Source organism: Ailuropoda melanoleuca, chromosome 3, assembly GCF_002007445.2.
Source record: "Ailuropoda melanoleuca isolate Jingjing chromosome 3, ASM200744v2, whole genome shotgun sequence".
NCBI classification, from domain to species: domain Eukaryota; kingdom Metazoa; phylum Chordata; class Mammalia; order Carnivora; family Ursidae; genus Ailuropoda; species Ailuropoda melanoleuca.
In genome coordinates this window covers 119,869,727-119,883,544 of record NC_048220.1, presented here as the reverse complement: position 1 = coordinate 119,883,544, position 13,818 = coordinate 119,869,727, and the positions used below count along the sequence as shown (strand labels likewise).

General features: G+C 43.0%; 1 protein-coding gene across 1 annotated transcript in view; it reads left to right on the top strand.

The window, feature by feature from the left end:
- The window catches only part of SPEF2 (sperm flagellar 2), a 166,326-nt gene extending 158,157 nt beyond the window's left edge, over positions 1-8,169 (top strand). The window contains exons 34-36 of the mRNA XM_034657019.1: positions 485-721; positions 921-1,043; positions 7,157-8,169. Coding sequence (XP_034512910.1) covers positions 485-721; positions 921-1,043; positions 7,157-7,195 — 399 coding nt within the window. The 3' untranslated portion in view covers positions 7,196-8,169. The remainder of the gene's footprint in view (positions 1-484; positions 722-920; positions 1,044-7,156) is intronic.
- The last annotated feature ends 5,649 nt before the right edge of the window (positions 8,170-13,818 follow it).

Genomic DNA, 13,818 nt, shown 5'->3' with positions numbered 1-13,818 from the left:
CCAATGTTTAGTTTGGGTTTAACCTCCAGTATTAAAACAAACATTTCTAAAGCTCTTAGAATCTATCAAGCTTAAGTAACTAACTTGCCATAACCTCTCGACTACAGTCAATTTCCAAAGCAAATCCTTTAAAAATTGACTTTCACGTACAGAAGTCTGACACCAGTTACACTAATTCACTCCAGTATCCATTTATGGTGGAATCCGAGGCATCTGGCATGCAGTAAGCCGAAGCATGTATGGAGGTAAGTAAGACACACCCCACACAAGGCGTCTGTAATCTACAGGCAGAGTTAGTCTAGAATCTTGATGTGATATCCAGTGCAGCTAGCCCATTCTCTTCGATACTTTGTTTGGCTAGGTGGTGGGAGGCACCATCCTTTCATTGCATGAAAAGCATGTGGCAACATTGCTGTGTTCTCAACGTCCCCATTCCTGGAAAGACTTCAGTCCGACTTCATAGTCTCCTCATTTCATCACACAGACCTCCACCTTGACTGACGCGAGTCCGGTTGAGGAATATCCCCAACTCAAGGGAAACTTTGTGAGTGAGGAAAGGGAACTAAGAGAAGACAGGGAGGGAAAGGAAGAAATCCCGGAGAACGCCAACACTGAAAAGATTTCCATGGAAAGACTACTCAAAGTATTCCAAGGAGGAAAGGAAGTACAGGATGCTAACAGATTTGCGACCCACCTGCAGATGGAGAATGCTTACTCAGAGGTTGGTCACAGTCTTTCATTAAAGGGGCGACCTGTACATAAGAAAAGTTACCCTCAAGTTTTAGCATAGTTTCATGGAAGTGCTCTCAAATGTATCATGGTATAGAAATTATGGCAAATTCCTTTATTAAGTAAAATCAGTTTTTAACAACTGCGGGACTATAAAGTTAATTAACTTCATTTTTTTTTCTTCTTGAAAGAACTTCATAAAAGTATTTCGAGACCTCGGTGCCAAGAATCTGGAGCCAGTTGAAGTTGCTGTTCTTTTAAAGCATCCTTTTATTCAACATCTGATTTCAAATTATTCAGACTATAAAATCCCTGTGAGTATTCCCCAAAAGTGTCTTAATTCAGTTGAGCTCAGGATCGGGACATGGTGGGACATCACCAATGTGGATTACAGAAATGGGGGGGAAAGCTGGAGTCGGCCAAACCAGGGTCAGGAGACCTTAAGCTGGTAACAGCATCAGCTCAGACAGGCCAGCCCGTGATACCCTGAGGGCAGCAAGGTCAGCGACAGGAGAGGAGCTAGCAGTACTGTGGACGATACCGTCAGCATTATGAAACTGCCTCATCAGGCATGGGGCTACTTTGGACCTAAGACAGAAGGCTGGAGGAGATGAGATTAAAGCTGGGTGAGTGGCAGTATTAGTGTTCCGGATCATTCCAGGCATCTAACGACTGGCCTATGACTGAAGGGTATGGAGAGTAGAATCCCCCTTTGCCAAAGAGAACTAAGGAGACCATGACACCCAACCAAGTGCCGGTATAGTCATTGCACTCTAATCGCAGTCCACAATGTATGTGTTGTGCATATGGTGAGAGTGCACGCAAAAGACTGGGTGCCAGTTCCATCAGGGAAATACTATGTAAGATGGAGAAACTGAGGACAAAACCCAGTGAGACTGGACCAACTCAGAAGGAGGGAAGGAAGAAAAGAAGAGCTGCACTCCAGAGCTCACAGTAACCAGCCGTTCTGTACCACACGTACTGAATGTGCACCACAGTGGTGGTGCCTGGTCTCCAACAGCAAGGGCTGAGGCACGCAGGTTGTGCGCTTACCCCCCTTTCACAGCAGGGTAAGTGTACAGCCCCTTACACACCAGTTCAGCCCTATGAGACCTCCTTATTTGGCTCGGGCTAGGTGTTTATGGGACTACAGGGGATTTGCGGAGTTTAAGATAAAACCACTTTCACTTTGATAAAATGAAGGTCATCTAAGATGTNACTCAGAAGGAGGGAAGGAAGAAAAGAAGAGCTGCACTCCAGAGCTCACAGTAACCAGCCGTTCTGTACCACACGTACTGAATGTGCACCACAGTGGTGGTGCCTGGTCTCCAACAGCAAGGGCTGAGGCACGCAGGTTGTGCGCTTACCCCCCTTTCACAGCAGGGTAAGTGTACAGCCCCTTACACACCAGTTCAGCCCTATGAGACCTCCTTATTTGGCTCGGGCTAGGTGTTTATGGGACTACAGGGGATTTGCGGAGTTTAAGATAAAACCACTTTCACTTTGATAAAATGAAGGTCATCTAAGATGTATTACTCCTGACTTGTCAGTGATAACCTTCTATGCCCAGAAATGAGACTATTCCAACTTGAATATCTACAGACCTGAACTGGTTTGTTCTAAATTGCTGATCTTTTTACATAGAAATTGTATTACCTGTGTTGGTAATCACTGAAATTGATTCTAACAAGCTAGCAGACTCATCCAGTAGTGAAGTGAGATTAGAGCATTTTGGAACACAGGCTCAGGAATCAGAAAGTCATGGGACTGAATCTCAGGTATACTACTTACTAGATACCTGACTTTCACTTTCTGTTCATCCCAGCTTTCTCATCTGTTAAATGGGAGTAACAGCCATTACTATTCAAAGGACTGTGGTGAGGATTAAATGAGATCGTGCATAGGAAGCACATGGCATGGTTCCTGACACTTGGCAAATACTTCAGAAATGATGGCTGTTACAATTACTCTTCACTACTGAGCACTTATTACTGAGGCTAGTAATGTAAGTTTCCATGAGAGACAAAATGAGTACACAATGAGTACAAAACTCAATTTCTGTTCTCAAATTCCCTTTCCGCTTGCAAGAGAATTTTTACATGCAAGAAAATTACCAGAGAATGATATAAGGTATGCCACTCAAGCACAACATTATAGGGATTCAAAACATAGCACATTTTTTGTTCCAGAAGCTGAATCTTCAAAGATGGCCAAGATTGTTGAAAGTGGAGGGACAGTAGAGGACGTGGACATGGATTTGCTATTAGGGTGGACTGAGGACAGCAACACAGGGAAAAGGAGAGGCCTGTGTAAAAGCATGAATGCAGGACTGTGTGGGAGGAAGGGGAGCCAGTAGGGCTTCTGAGCAGGGCCATGATGTGACATCAACGTCTTCATCCCGAAGTGTTTGTCTCTTCACCATATCATATCATTAGGTCTCTACCTTTAATAGGGCTCTTTTAAAAAAAGTTGTGTCTCTTTATATAAATAGGCCAAAATCTCTGGAAACATCATTAGCATTCCACAAATATTTACTGTTTGCATCAAAACTGGTACATTCCATGTCCCTTTCCGGTTTCTTATATCACATATTTTCATTAATAAAAACCAGCCTTCTTCCCCACTTAGGAGGAGGAGGGCACAGGTCAGTGTGACCCTAGAATTAGTGGGGACAGAGGACACCAGAACTAGACAAAGGGGTGGAGAGAGGAGGGTGAGGGAGGAGGGGGGAGAGTGGCCGGTTGCAGGGATCTACCCCCCTTTTGCTTTCCCCTGGGCCAGTGTCACCCTGTATAAGGTAGGTTCCAGAGCCATATGTTAGAATTTATCTTACATTAACTACCAAGAACCAGTAGGAACATAAAACGATGCCACAATTATTTCCTCCCCTAATGGGAGGAAAACTCCTTACAAAGCCAGGCAATTTGGGAACGTCTTTACTCTGGCCAGACTAAATATGATTAACTTGCAGAGAAGATTCTTTTCAGCACTTTCCTGAGAAAAGAAAACAGCCAATGGATGACTGCCTTCGAGAGGCAGCCCCTTGAAAAGAATACCTTGAGAAGGTATTCTGATTCCTAGGGAAAGCTGGAGTCCATGGGGCTCTTTTTCACTTATGTATTGCCCTCATTTTGGAAGGAATTTGAGCAACTCACAGTACACCCGCTACTGACATTTTGGACGGTGCGGTCCCTCCGCACAGGACTGCGGCCAGCATGGCAGGATTCTGGGCTGCCGCCTGCTCTCCCCAGGAGCACTTGGACATACTGACTACTGACACCAGCTCTGCACACTCCCCAGATCTCCCCGGTGTGCAGTGTCCCTCCAGCTGGAGCCAGCCAGCGTGGGGGGTCTGACCTCCTCCAGTCAGCCAGCCTCCGGGGACCAGCATCATCTGACGCTCCAACAGCGGAAAGACCATTAGCCTGTCAGTCACCCGTCGGTCTGTCCATTTATTCCTTCATTGCCAGAGTGCTTCTGCAGAGTCGGCTGCTTCAGCTCCCTCCCGGCCACCACCTCTCCTCCCTGGCCCTCCATCTCGAATCCATAAGGGGTCGGAGGACTATATCAATGGGACTCGTTCCTACGACTGCGAATCAGACAATTGAGACAATAACCTAAAAAGCCTAAGGCCTGATATTCTAAAAAGAAAGAGCTCCCCTTTCCAGTAAGAAGTTCTATTCTCATTTTCACTAAGCAAAGAAAAGAAAGAAAGAAAGAGAGAGAGAGAGAGAGAGAAGAAAGAAAGAAGAAAGAAAGAAAGAAAGAAAGAAAGAAAGAAAGAAAGAAAGAAAAAAAGAAAAGAAAGATAAAAATAAAGGAAAGGAAAAAAAAAATCCCTGAAGACTCAGTTTCTGTCAAAGCCATCCTGTCACCATTTCTGCTCCAGATATCCATGTGCAAGTAAATAGATCACATTTTAAAATGAACTTTAACCACAGTGATGTTATTTGAAGATCTTTCAAGATAAGTAGAGCAAAAGCTAGAATGTGGTTTTTCAGGTTAAAATGTTGTTTGCTGTTATAAACAGTGGGAAGTGAAGGTTGTTGCCTGATAGCTCTATGTTTACAAGGTTTGTGTTTGGAAGCAGCAATATTTTAAAATATATATTTGAGAAAACTGAGTGTTTGTAATTATTTTCGTATGTTTTATTTTTGCTCCTATTGGGAGGTGGCCCGACTTTGTGGTTGAGAGAGTGGGCCCAGGAGCTACACTGATTGGGTTCACACCTACAAACTCTGTGACCTGGGGCTAGTGACCTCATGGTGCCTTGGTTTCCCCATCTGTAGAATAGGGTTACCAAACTCTCATAGGGCTCTTGCGTGGATTAGATGATTTAGTACGTATAAAGTGCTTAAAGGGTCAATGCTTGGCAGCTAGAAAGCACCCAGTAATAAATGTTAAACATTATGATTATTATTACTCTTGTTACTATTACTGGTTTGCTGGTAGTTGCAGTGCCCAGGAAATATTTCTGAGCCATGTGAAATTATATGTGGAGAAATAAATAAGCTGGAGCATTTCATCTCCTGAATTCAGTGTCTGCTCTTTGAAAAGAAAGAAAAAGGCTTTCATTGTTGCATGCCGTGATGACAGAGCAAACTAGTGTCCCAGAAATCTCCACGTGGCCACTACCTCTGGGGAAAATCCAGATTTTGTGTTAGATTTTATAGTCATTCAATTAATGTCATTTATTTAACTTCTACTTTCATAGATCTTCTACAAAGAGGTCATTTCAAGTAATGTTCCCAAATTATTAAGAAAATGCTTTGGTTAAATAAACGTAGTAAGATCAATGAGGATACTGTAACTGGATGGTTAGTGAGCAAAGCCAATTAATTTCCCATGACCAATATATTTCCAAATGTAAGTGAACGCATTATTTTCTCTCCCAACCTAATAAGTGTAGTCTCTTAAAATGAACACATGCTGACTACATGTAAATTATTTTTAGCAAACCTGTAAATCAAGCATATATCCTTGAAATTAAGGTTTCCATTCAATAGAACACAATAATGAATCTTTTAGTGTTAAAATCCAAATCCCACAGGAGAATTTCTTCTAAGTAAATGAGTCGGGACACAATTAGTTACAAGAGGACAAAATATGAATTATTAAGGGTGACTTGAAGGAACTTTCAACCCACTGTACCTTCAGGGTATCTGACTAAAATAGTCTCCAACCTTCTCCTTTATCTTCATAACAAAATATGATGCTCAGTTCCGTGGTTTGTGTTTTCAGAGCACCCATGTCAAACATTTCCAGACTCCATCAGCTTCTCTCCATTAACTGCTACTGAAAATTATGGCCTCTGACTTCAATAGCAAACTTACCCAGGGCTGACTTACACATCTGGAGCTTATGATTTTGTCCGTGCTCCCGTGTCAGGTGATCGCAGGTCAGCTCACTCCTTCACCCCCAAGTGAGCATTCAGTAGTCAGCATTAATCATCGTAAGTACACTATTCAAGAGAGACCTGTTATGAACACTATGGTGGGTAGGACCAGAAAGGTCAATGGTGAGCAGCTGTTCTTTTTCACTTAGTTCACTCAGGTTTGACCTCTGGCTGCAGGAAATCTGTATTTTCAGAGAACAAGATCTCACAAGAAAATGATTCACTGTGATTCCTGGTAGTGACTGATAATAAGCAGTGTGTGTCACTCAGCAGGGGTCAGCTCAGATAGTGAACTAACTCACGTCTTCTTGCGTAAAAAGGACCTCAGTCAAATCGAAACCTTTGGAACTCAGCTCTGAAGAAAAGAAACTTACGTTCTTAAGACATTTCCCTAAATTTGTAGGGCGGTAAAAAGAAACTATATATATATATATATATATAAAATTCTACATTTTCCATGTGTGTTTGTACCCCTTCTACATTGGTGATGTTTTAAATTTATCTTTTCAATGTCTGTGATGTAAAATGTAAGATGCTGGTATTTTAAATGGAGGAAAACCAGATCTTCTAGTCCTAATATTTTAAAAAACATGGAGAAACGAGACAATCTCCCCTCCAAATAATCTGCTGGTCTACAACTCTACAAATCTGTAGACGTGATTGATTTGGAATTAGAATTTTTCTTTTATACAAAATGAGTACAGTTGTTCATTCATTGATAGGGAAGTAACACTTTGGCTTGTTCATTATGTGCCAAACCCTGTGTAATTGCTTCTTACAAATGTTATTTAATCTAATAAGACAATTCCATTCATTATTAGATTAGAGAACAAAGGCCCCAAGATCTTTGATATCATTCCAAGGGTACAGCCAGTAAGTTGCAGGGTGACATTTCAACTAAATAGGGCACCATTTTCTTAAAGAAAAAAAATAAAAACAATTTACTGTTTCATCACTCCCATATATTAGATGATCATTAATCCTAAATCACTTATTAATATTTGTTACTTCTCTTTATATCTCTTCCCTTAGGATATTAAAATAATTCTCCAAAGGAGTGAGGATGTATAAGGAAGTGATGGAGAGAGATCTCCTTCGAGGCTTACAGAGGAAAAGAAATGAAGACAAGAGTGTGATTTTTATAATTTGACAACGAATCTTCCAAACATCAATGTAAACAAGGTGTTGGTCATATATGTTGTCATTGTAAGTATAGAAATGACCCCTACCAGGTTATGAGGAGCAATGAAAAGGGGGCCTTCCTTAACTCAGAGAATATTCTATAATAAACCTTAATTACAGAGCAAAGATATAAAGTAAGAAGGAATGCATTCTGAAGTGATTCTGAAAATAGACGGCATCAGACAGTATGTTCAAAAATAAACACACACATAAGTCTTGAGAAGTCCATATGAGAAGCAGGCAAACAGGGGGCGAACATAGTGAAAACTGCCCGAAGCTCCACATCAGGGAAGTACTGATATGTACATTTTGTCGTTCTCGCTCCACCTGCAGTGGAATTCCAAGCTCCATCCCACCCGCCGAAAGAAGGCTGCATCATCAGCTGCTGGTACAGCCACCTCCTATCTTCTATTCCTGATCCTTTCCTAACAGAAGACGATGTTTCCCATATAGATGGATGTATTTGTAGAATTATATCTTTTTACTTGTATAAATTAGTGACTCAAATTCAGTGATACTTACCTCAAGAAAATGTTTTCTTTTTAAGTGAGTGATAACGTATTCTCAGTGGTGGGCCTTCTGTGAAACCCCTGCTTGGTCCCCATCCCCTCCCTGGCTGCTCCTTCTGAGGCTCTCTGGCTGCTGGATCCTCCTCTCTTTTACTCAACCTCCAAATGTTGGAGGGCCTCAGCACTCAGCCTCCTCCATCTATAGCCAATCCCTGGATGACTCATCGTTTCCATTACTTTGTTGGTACTGTAGAGGCTAACACTGAAATTTCTATTCCCATCACCCCTGGAATCCAAGCTTGGCTCATACTGTCCATTTGATTACCATATTGATGGCTCATAGTCATTGCAGACTCAACCTGTCCAAGTCAACAGGGGGAAACTTTCATAATACAAATGAGGTCATGTCACCCCTCTGCTCCAACGTTCTATCGGCATCCCATCTCATGCAGCATCCAGCTCAAGTTCTCACCTTGAGCTTACCCCTTGCTACCTCTCTGATCTCATCTCCTGCTATTTTGCCTCTTGCCCACTCTACTTACGTGACAAATCCACCTTGTTGTACCTAGAACATACCTGCACACTTCTGTCTCAGGTCCTTTGCATGTGCTTTTTTCTCTGCCTGGAATGATTTTCTCCCAAATATTGGCATGACTTGTCCCCTCACTTCCTTTAGGTGCCTGTTTGTATGACACTTTATCAGGAAGGCCTTCCCTCAACACATAACAAAATAGAAATAACCCACAGCCCAATGCAACAAAATTTTTTTCCATTGTACTTATCAACATCTGACAAACAACATGTTTACTCTTTTGTTTGTCGGTCACTCCACTAGGTTGTAAGTTCCATGAAGTCAGAGATTCTCTTGCATTTTCTTTATTACTATGCTCCAGAACCTAAGACTAAAATCATAGCCAGCTTTAAATTCTATTGATACATTTGTGCAAAATGTGTGGAAATACCACGTTTAGATCGATCACTAAAACAACAAGCAATCCAAAGACAATTTCTATTGTTGGTAAGAATTATATTCTCTTTCTGGAGAGTGACACATTTCTTTAATTTGCATCTTGTGGGCTCTGTTACCAGAACCCCGTCTTCAAAATGATGGAGGATGGTAACCCAGAAGCACAGAGAAGAAACTCTGCCAGAGATTTCAAAATTCAACTTAGCTGGTTTGCATGTAATTCTAGTTATTACCAGATAATTCTAGTTATTCTAGAGAAAGGAGGAGGGGAATATCTGAAAATCGAATTCAAATAAAATATCATGATGAGGACACAGGCAATAAACTAATTCACATTTCATCAAGGACTGGGCAAGACAAGGCAACATTACTTCGCAATAGAAAAAAATTAAAAACAGAGCTAACAGTATCCCTTGCTCTCATAATATTCTTGCACAACATTGTTAAATAAGGACATTGCAGAATCTCCCTCCTGAGGCCGGTTGACTCATCCAAGCAGTAGGAGAGCAACCACCACATGAAAAGGCTCCCTGGTGGGCATTTGCTACCATGTCACAATTTCCTAATCACCATCAAGATTAAGCAGATGTTGTGACTGGACATTACCCAGAGCTGTAAAAGGAGCTCTCCCACACAGGTCCTGGGGCCGGCAAGGTGTGGAACTTCACATTGAAACTGGAGGCTGCATGGGATTCTCCCAGACAAAGGAATAATCTGCTAGAACTCATCAACCTGAAGGCCTGTCAAGTCTTATAATTCTAGGAAATGCCTAACCATCTTCAAATCATTCTGATGCTGCTTTTGCACTAAATATTACTATGTCCTCCAGCTCCTGCCTTTGTGAGATGGAAGTCTCTTGTCCTGGTGGCTCTCTTCTGGCTATCGTGGTGGGCTTTACAGGATTGTTCATGATATCCATGGGAACAAAGTCAACAAATACAGAACGAGTGCAAGGGCAAGTTAAGTTCAGACCCAGTGCAGGGACACAAAAGATTCACCACACAAATTACTCATTATCCCTCTTCCTCAATGGGCTCTTACCCACAGGAACTACTACCTCTGTCTATCTTACTGATACTCTGTGATACAAAACACCCACGAAGACATTCAAAAAGGGATACAGGATCCAGGCGAATTATACTTATGGGTGACACAGTGTTGAGAGAGATTTGAATTAAATTATGTTTAATAAGAGAAAGAGGACCCAACAACGAGGTTAAGGGGCTAATAATAGGTGACTATAGATAATAATAGGTGCTAGTTTTGAGGGTTTACTATGAGGCCGGCACTCCACCGAGAGCTTTACAAGCATTGTCTCCGTCAATTTAGGATTTCCATTTACATAGAATGACCGAGAGATGGTTAACTTGCCCCAAGTCACACAGCTGGTAAGAAATGGCCAGACTAGGAACTCGATAGTAACACCAAAAGCCATCCTCTTACCTGGTTTGCTCAACTTGTGTACAAATAACCAATCGTGCAAGCACAGGATGGAGCAAGTATGGCTTAGCTGTGTTTAAAAATAAAAACAAAGGGTTTTGTTCAAAGCAATTTGACTAATTCGCTGTGTGATGTGGCCCCTAACGAATCCAGTGCCCTCAGAGTATTAGCGGTTGTAAGGGAGATGTGGATTTTCCTCTGATCTGTGGTGGTCAGACCTCAGCTGCAATTCTGTGTGCAGTTCATGGTCACACACTTTAATATATGCAGAGTTAATATAGGCAGAGGAACTGATTTTTTATTCAGAAGTGAGGAAATTCGAATCCCTTAGCCTTAGGCTTGAGTAGAGAAGCTTCCAACTTAAGGGACAGAGAAGTACTCTCTGCGGTCCCCAGGGATAAACCAACCCTAGTGGTGAATGTTGCAGCATGACAGATTTCAGCAGCTGCTAGCTCCCTGTTGCTAGAAGAATTCTGACAGAGGCAGAGTACCGCATGGCAGAACAGTTGGTCGCCATGACAGGAGTGCCGAACTTCACCCCTTGTCCTGCTCCAACTGCAATTCTGTCTCTATTGAATCAACTTCTCGGCTCTGCCACCTCAACTTCCATCTCCTCTGAGGGCCTTTGCAGCTTGGTAGCACCTTTCTTTAGAGCACTTGGATAAGGCTTATCCCACGGTCTGAACATCCCCTATTTCCTTGCACTAGAAGCTCTACCCATAGAGCCCAATACCATACTGCTGTCTCTTAGGTGTTAGCCTGTCTGAGCCAGCCGAAGGCTCCCTAAGGGAGAATTACAATGGGAGGAGATGGGATACAGACATTGGATGGGGCATTTGGCAGGATGCCCCATCCATCTTTGAGGTTCTTTGAGAAGAGCTCCTCCTTCTTACTTCTGAGTCTCCATTAATGGCAACACCTGCTGTTCTCCTGGTCTTTGACACTCAGAACCTGGGCTGAGTCCTTGCCTCCTGGTTGTCTCTCCCCCCTCACACCAGTCTTATTATTCCATATAAATATCTCTCACATCTGTCCTCCCCCTGCAGTTCCCACAGTCCCCAGCCTATGTCAAGAGCCCTCAAAATCTTTCTCCTAGGCTCCAGAATAGCTCTCATTTGACCCCTTACTTTATCTTCTACGTCTGCCCTTTTTCTACCCCAATCCAGCCTCTGCGCTGCTCCCAAAATAATCTTCCGAAACACTTCTTAAGCACGTCACACTTTTGCTTTAAAAAGTTCCCTCTGGGGAGCGCCTGGGTAGCACAGTCGTTAAGTGTCTGCCTTCGGCTCAGGGGCACGATCCTGGCGTTATGGGATCAAGCCCCACATCAGGCTCCTCCACTGGAGGCCTGCTTCTTCCTCTCCCACTCCCCCCGCTTGTGTTCCCTCTCTCGCTGGCTGTCTCTCTGTCACATAAATAAATAAAATCTTTAAAAAAAAAAAAAGAAGTTCCCTCTGACCCCTTGCTGTCAAATAAATCCACATCTCTTAGGATATTATTTAGAATCTGACTTTTTCTATACTCCTTTTTCTCATACTCAGCTTCATACAGCTTCACTCAGCATAGCCTCTGATACTTACTAGATAATAAATACAGAACGAAGTAATGAATGAAGAGGGATGTCTCCTCTTACCAGAAATTCTAAAAGGTGAGAACATCTTTTACAGTAAAGATGTTCCTGTAATCTTTTTCACCCCTTACACTAGATCTGTTGAGAGAATTGATTTCATCTTTTGAGGATTATTTGTGTGTGTAAGAGAGAGGGTGTGTATGGAGGTGGTAAGAGGGTCCCTTTCGTCCTCCCCAAATATCCCTGCAGCTCTGGAGAAGACAGGCTGAGTGACATCAGGGTACATCTCCTGGAGGCTGACTCATGCACGGAAGCTAAGGAGAACCAAGAATTCTATTGTAATCAGCTCCCTTGAGGATCTGGAGACTAGTCTAACCCTGAACAGGTCAGCCCAGCAGACCCCATCATCTGGGTTCTGTCTAAGCCCCTTCCCAACACCCTACCTATCTTATCTAAACAAAGGGCCCTAACTGTGCCCCAACACCTTTTGCAACTTAGTACTTAGTCTGTCTCCTCTCCTATTTTACTGGCAGATTTGATTTAATAATGAATTTATGTTGCCTGTTGGAGTAGCTCCTTCAGCCTGCAAGAGTTCTTGTGTTCTCTGACACAGGCTTAGGAGGGCATCCTCTGTTACTAGAGGCGTCACCAAAGATTCTGTTGATCTAGGGATAAACAGATCGATGAGCACATTCACTCTTAGATTCTTAACATAAGAAAGGGGTGAAATTTTGTTTTTAAGTCTGTATCAAAACAAATCTGGAAAGAGATGCCACTAGAGTCTCGTGGCTGCAGTTTAAAGCTCCAAAAGGGCCACACTGGGCTCAAAGCCACACCTTGAGCACTTGAGCTCCAAGCAAATGCTGTTGTGTCTTTGCTCACTTCATGCTAACCACAAGGAGACAGCGACACTGAGCACCGTCTGAAACAGCCTCACCTTGCTGTGCTCCCACAAACCAGGCTGAAACCACAACATCCTTCTCGCACTCGGCAGACCTCACTACGCGCTCGAAGGCTGAAGTCTTACTCCTCTTCCACTAGTTTCACTGTTTGAACCCATCTCATGGCATAGTCCCTATAAATCAAGGAGAGCCTTTGCCACTAGGCTGCTTGTAGGAGTGTCCACAGGAAGAGTGCATTGGAAGATACCACTTAGCTTTCCCATGCTATAGGAGATCGTAGACCGTTACAATTTTTTTTCCTGAATTTAGCTGCCCTTCACAAAGTTTACCCATCCTGCCAGTAGGATTGTTTGGAAAGTTCTTGTATAACGCTAAGGTGCAACTTGTAAAACTATGCTGCTGCTAGTTCTTGCGGAGGGTGATTTCCTCCAAGCTGATAACCATGTTCCTAAACACTCTATTTTCCTAAAATAGCAAAGCAGGCAGTAATAAATACTTCTTGGGTATTTGACATGTGCCAGCCACTATTCGAAGCACTTTCTAAGAATTAACTTATTTAATTCTCGTCTAGAGACAACTCATAAAATGTCGGTATATTGCTATCCTCATTGCTGTGGTGTGAGGGGTTGAGGAGCTCACCTAACCCATGTGGCTGTTAAGGAGCCAGGATTCCTATCGAGGAGGGGAATGGATCTGCCTCCAGAGTTTTCACCCTTAACCCTCCAACTGTGGGTCAGGTAGAGGCATCAGAAGGCTGAGCCATGTGTTTAAATCCCCAGGGGCTCCCCTCAGCTAAGAATCGGTCTCTTGAACCCTTGGCTCATTGAGCATTGCCTCCCTACAGACAGAATTTTGCCATCAGGGGTCTTGGCTTATGAAAGATGACTCCAGTGACCTACATACCTGACTTTTTGTGGCATCCCGGCTTGCTTTGCCTGTGTTGCTAATTTCACTGTCCTTTCTTCCCCTTATTCAGATCTTCATAAATCTGATCACAGCATCTCTCTATTTGACCCTGACCTAACGCGTGTGGTCCACTCACTATCTAGCCCCCTGCTCAGTGGGAAGGGTGTAATCCCTTTCTCTTGACAAATACTTTAGACAGAGGACACTGAGACAGATGA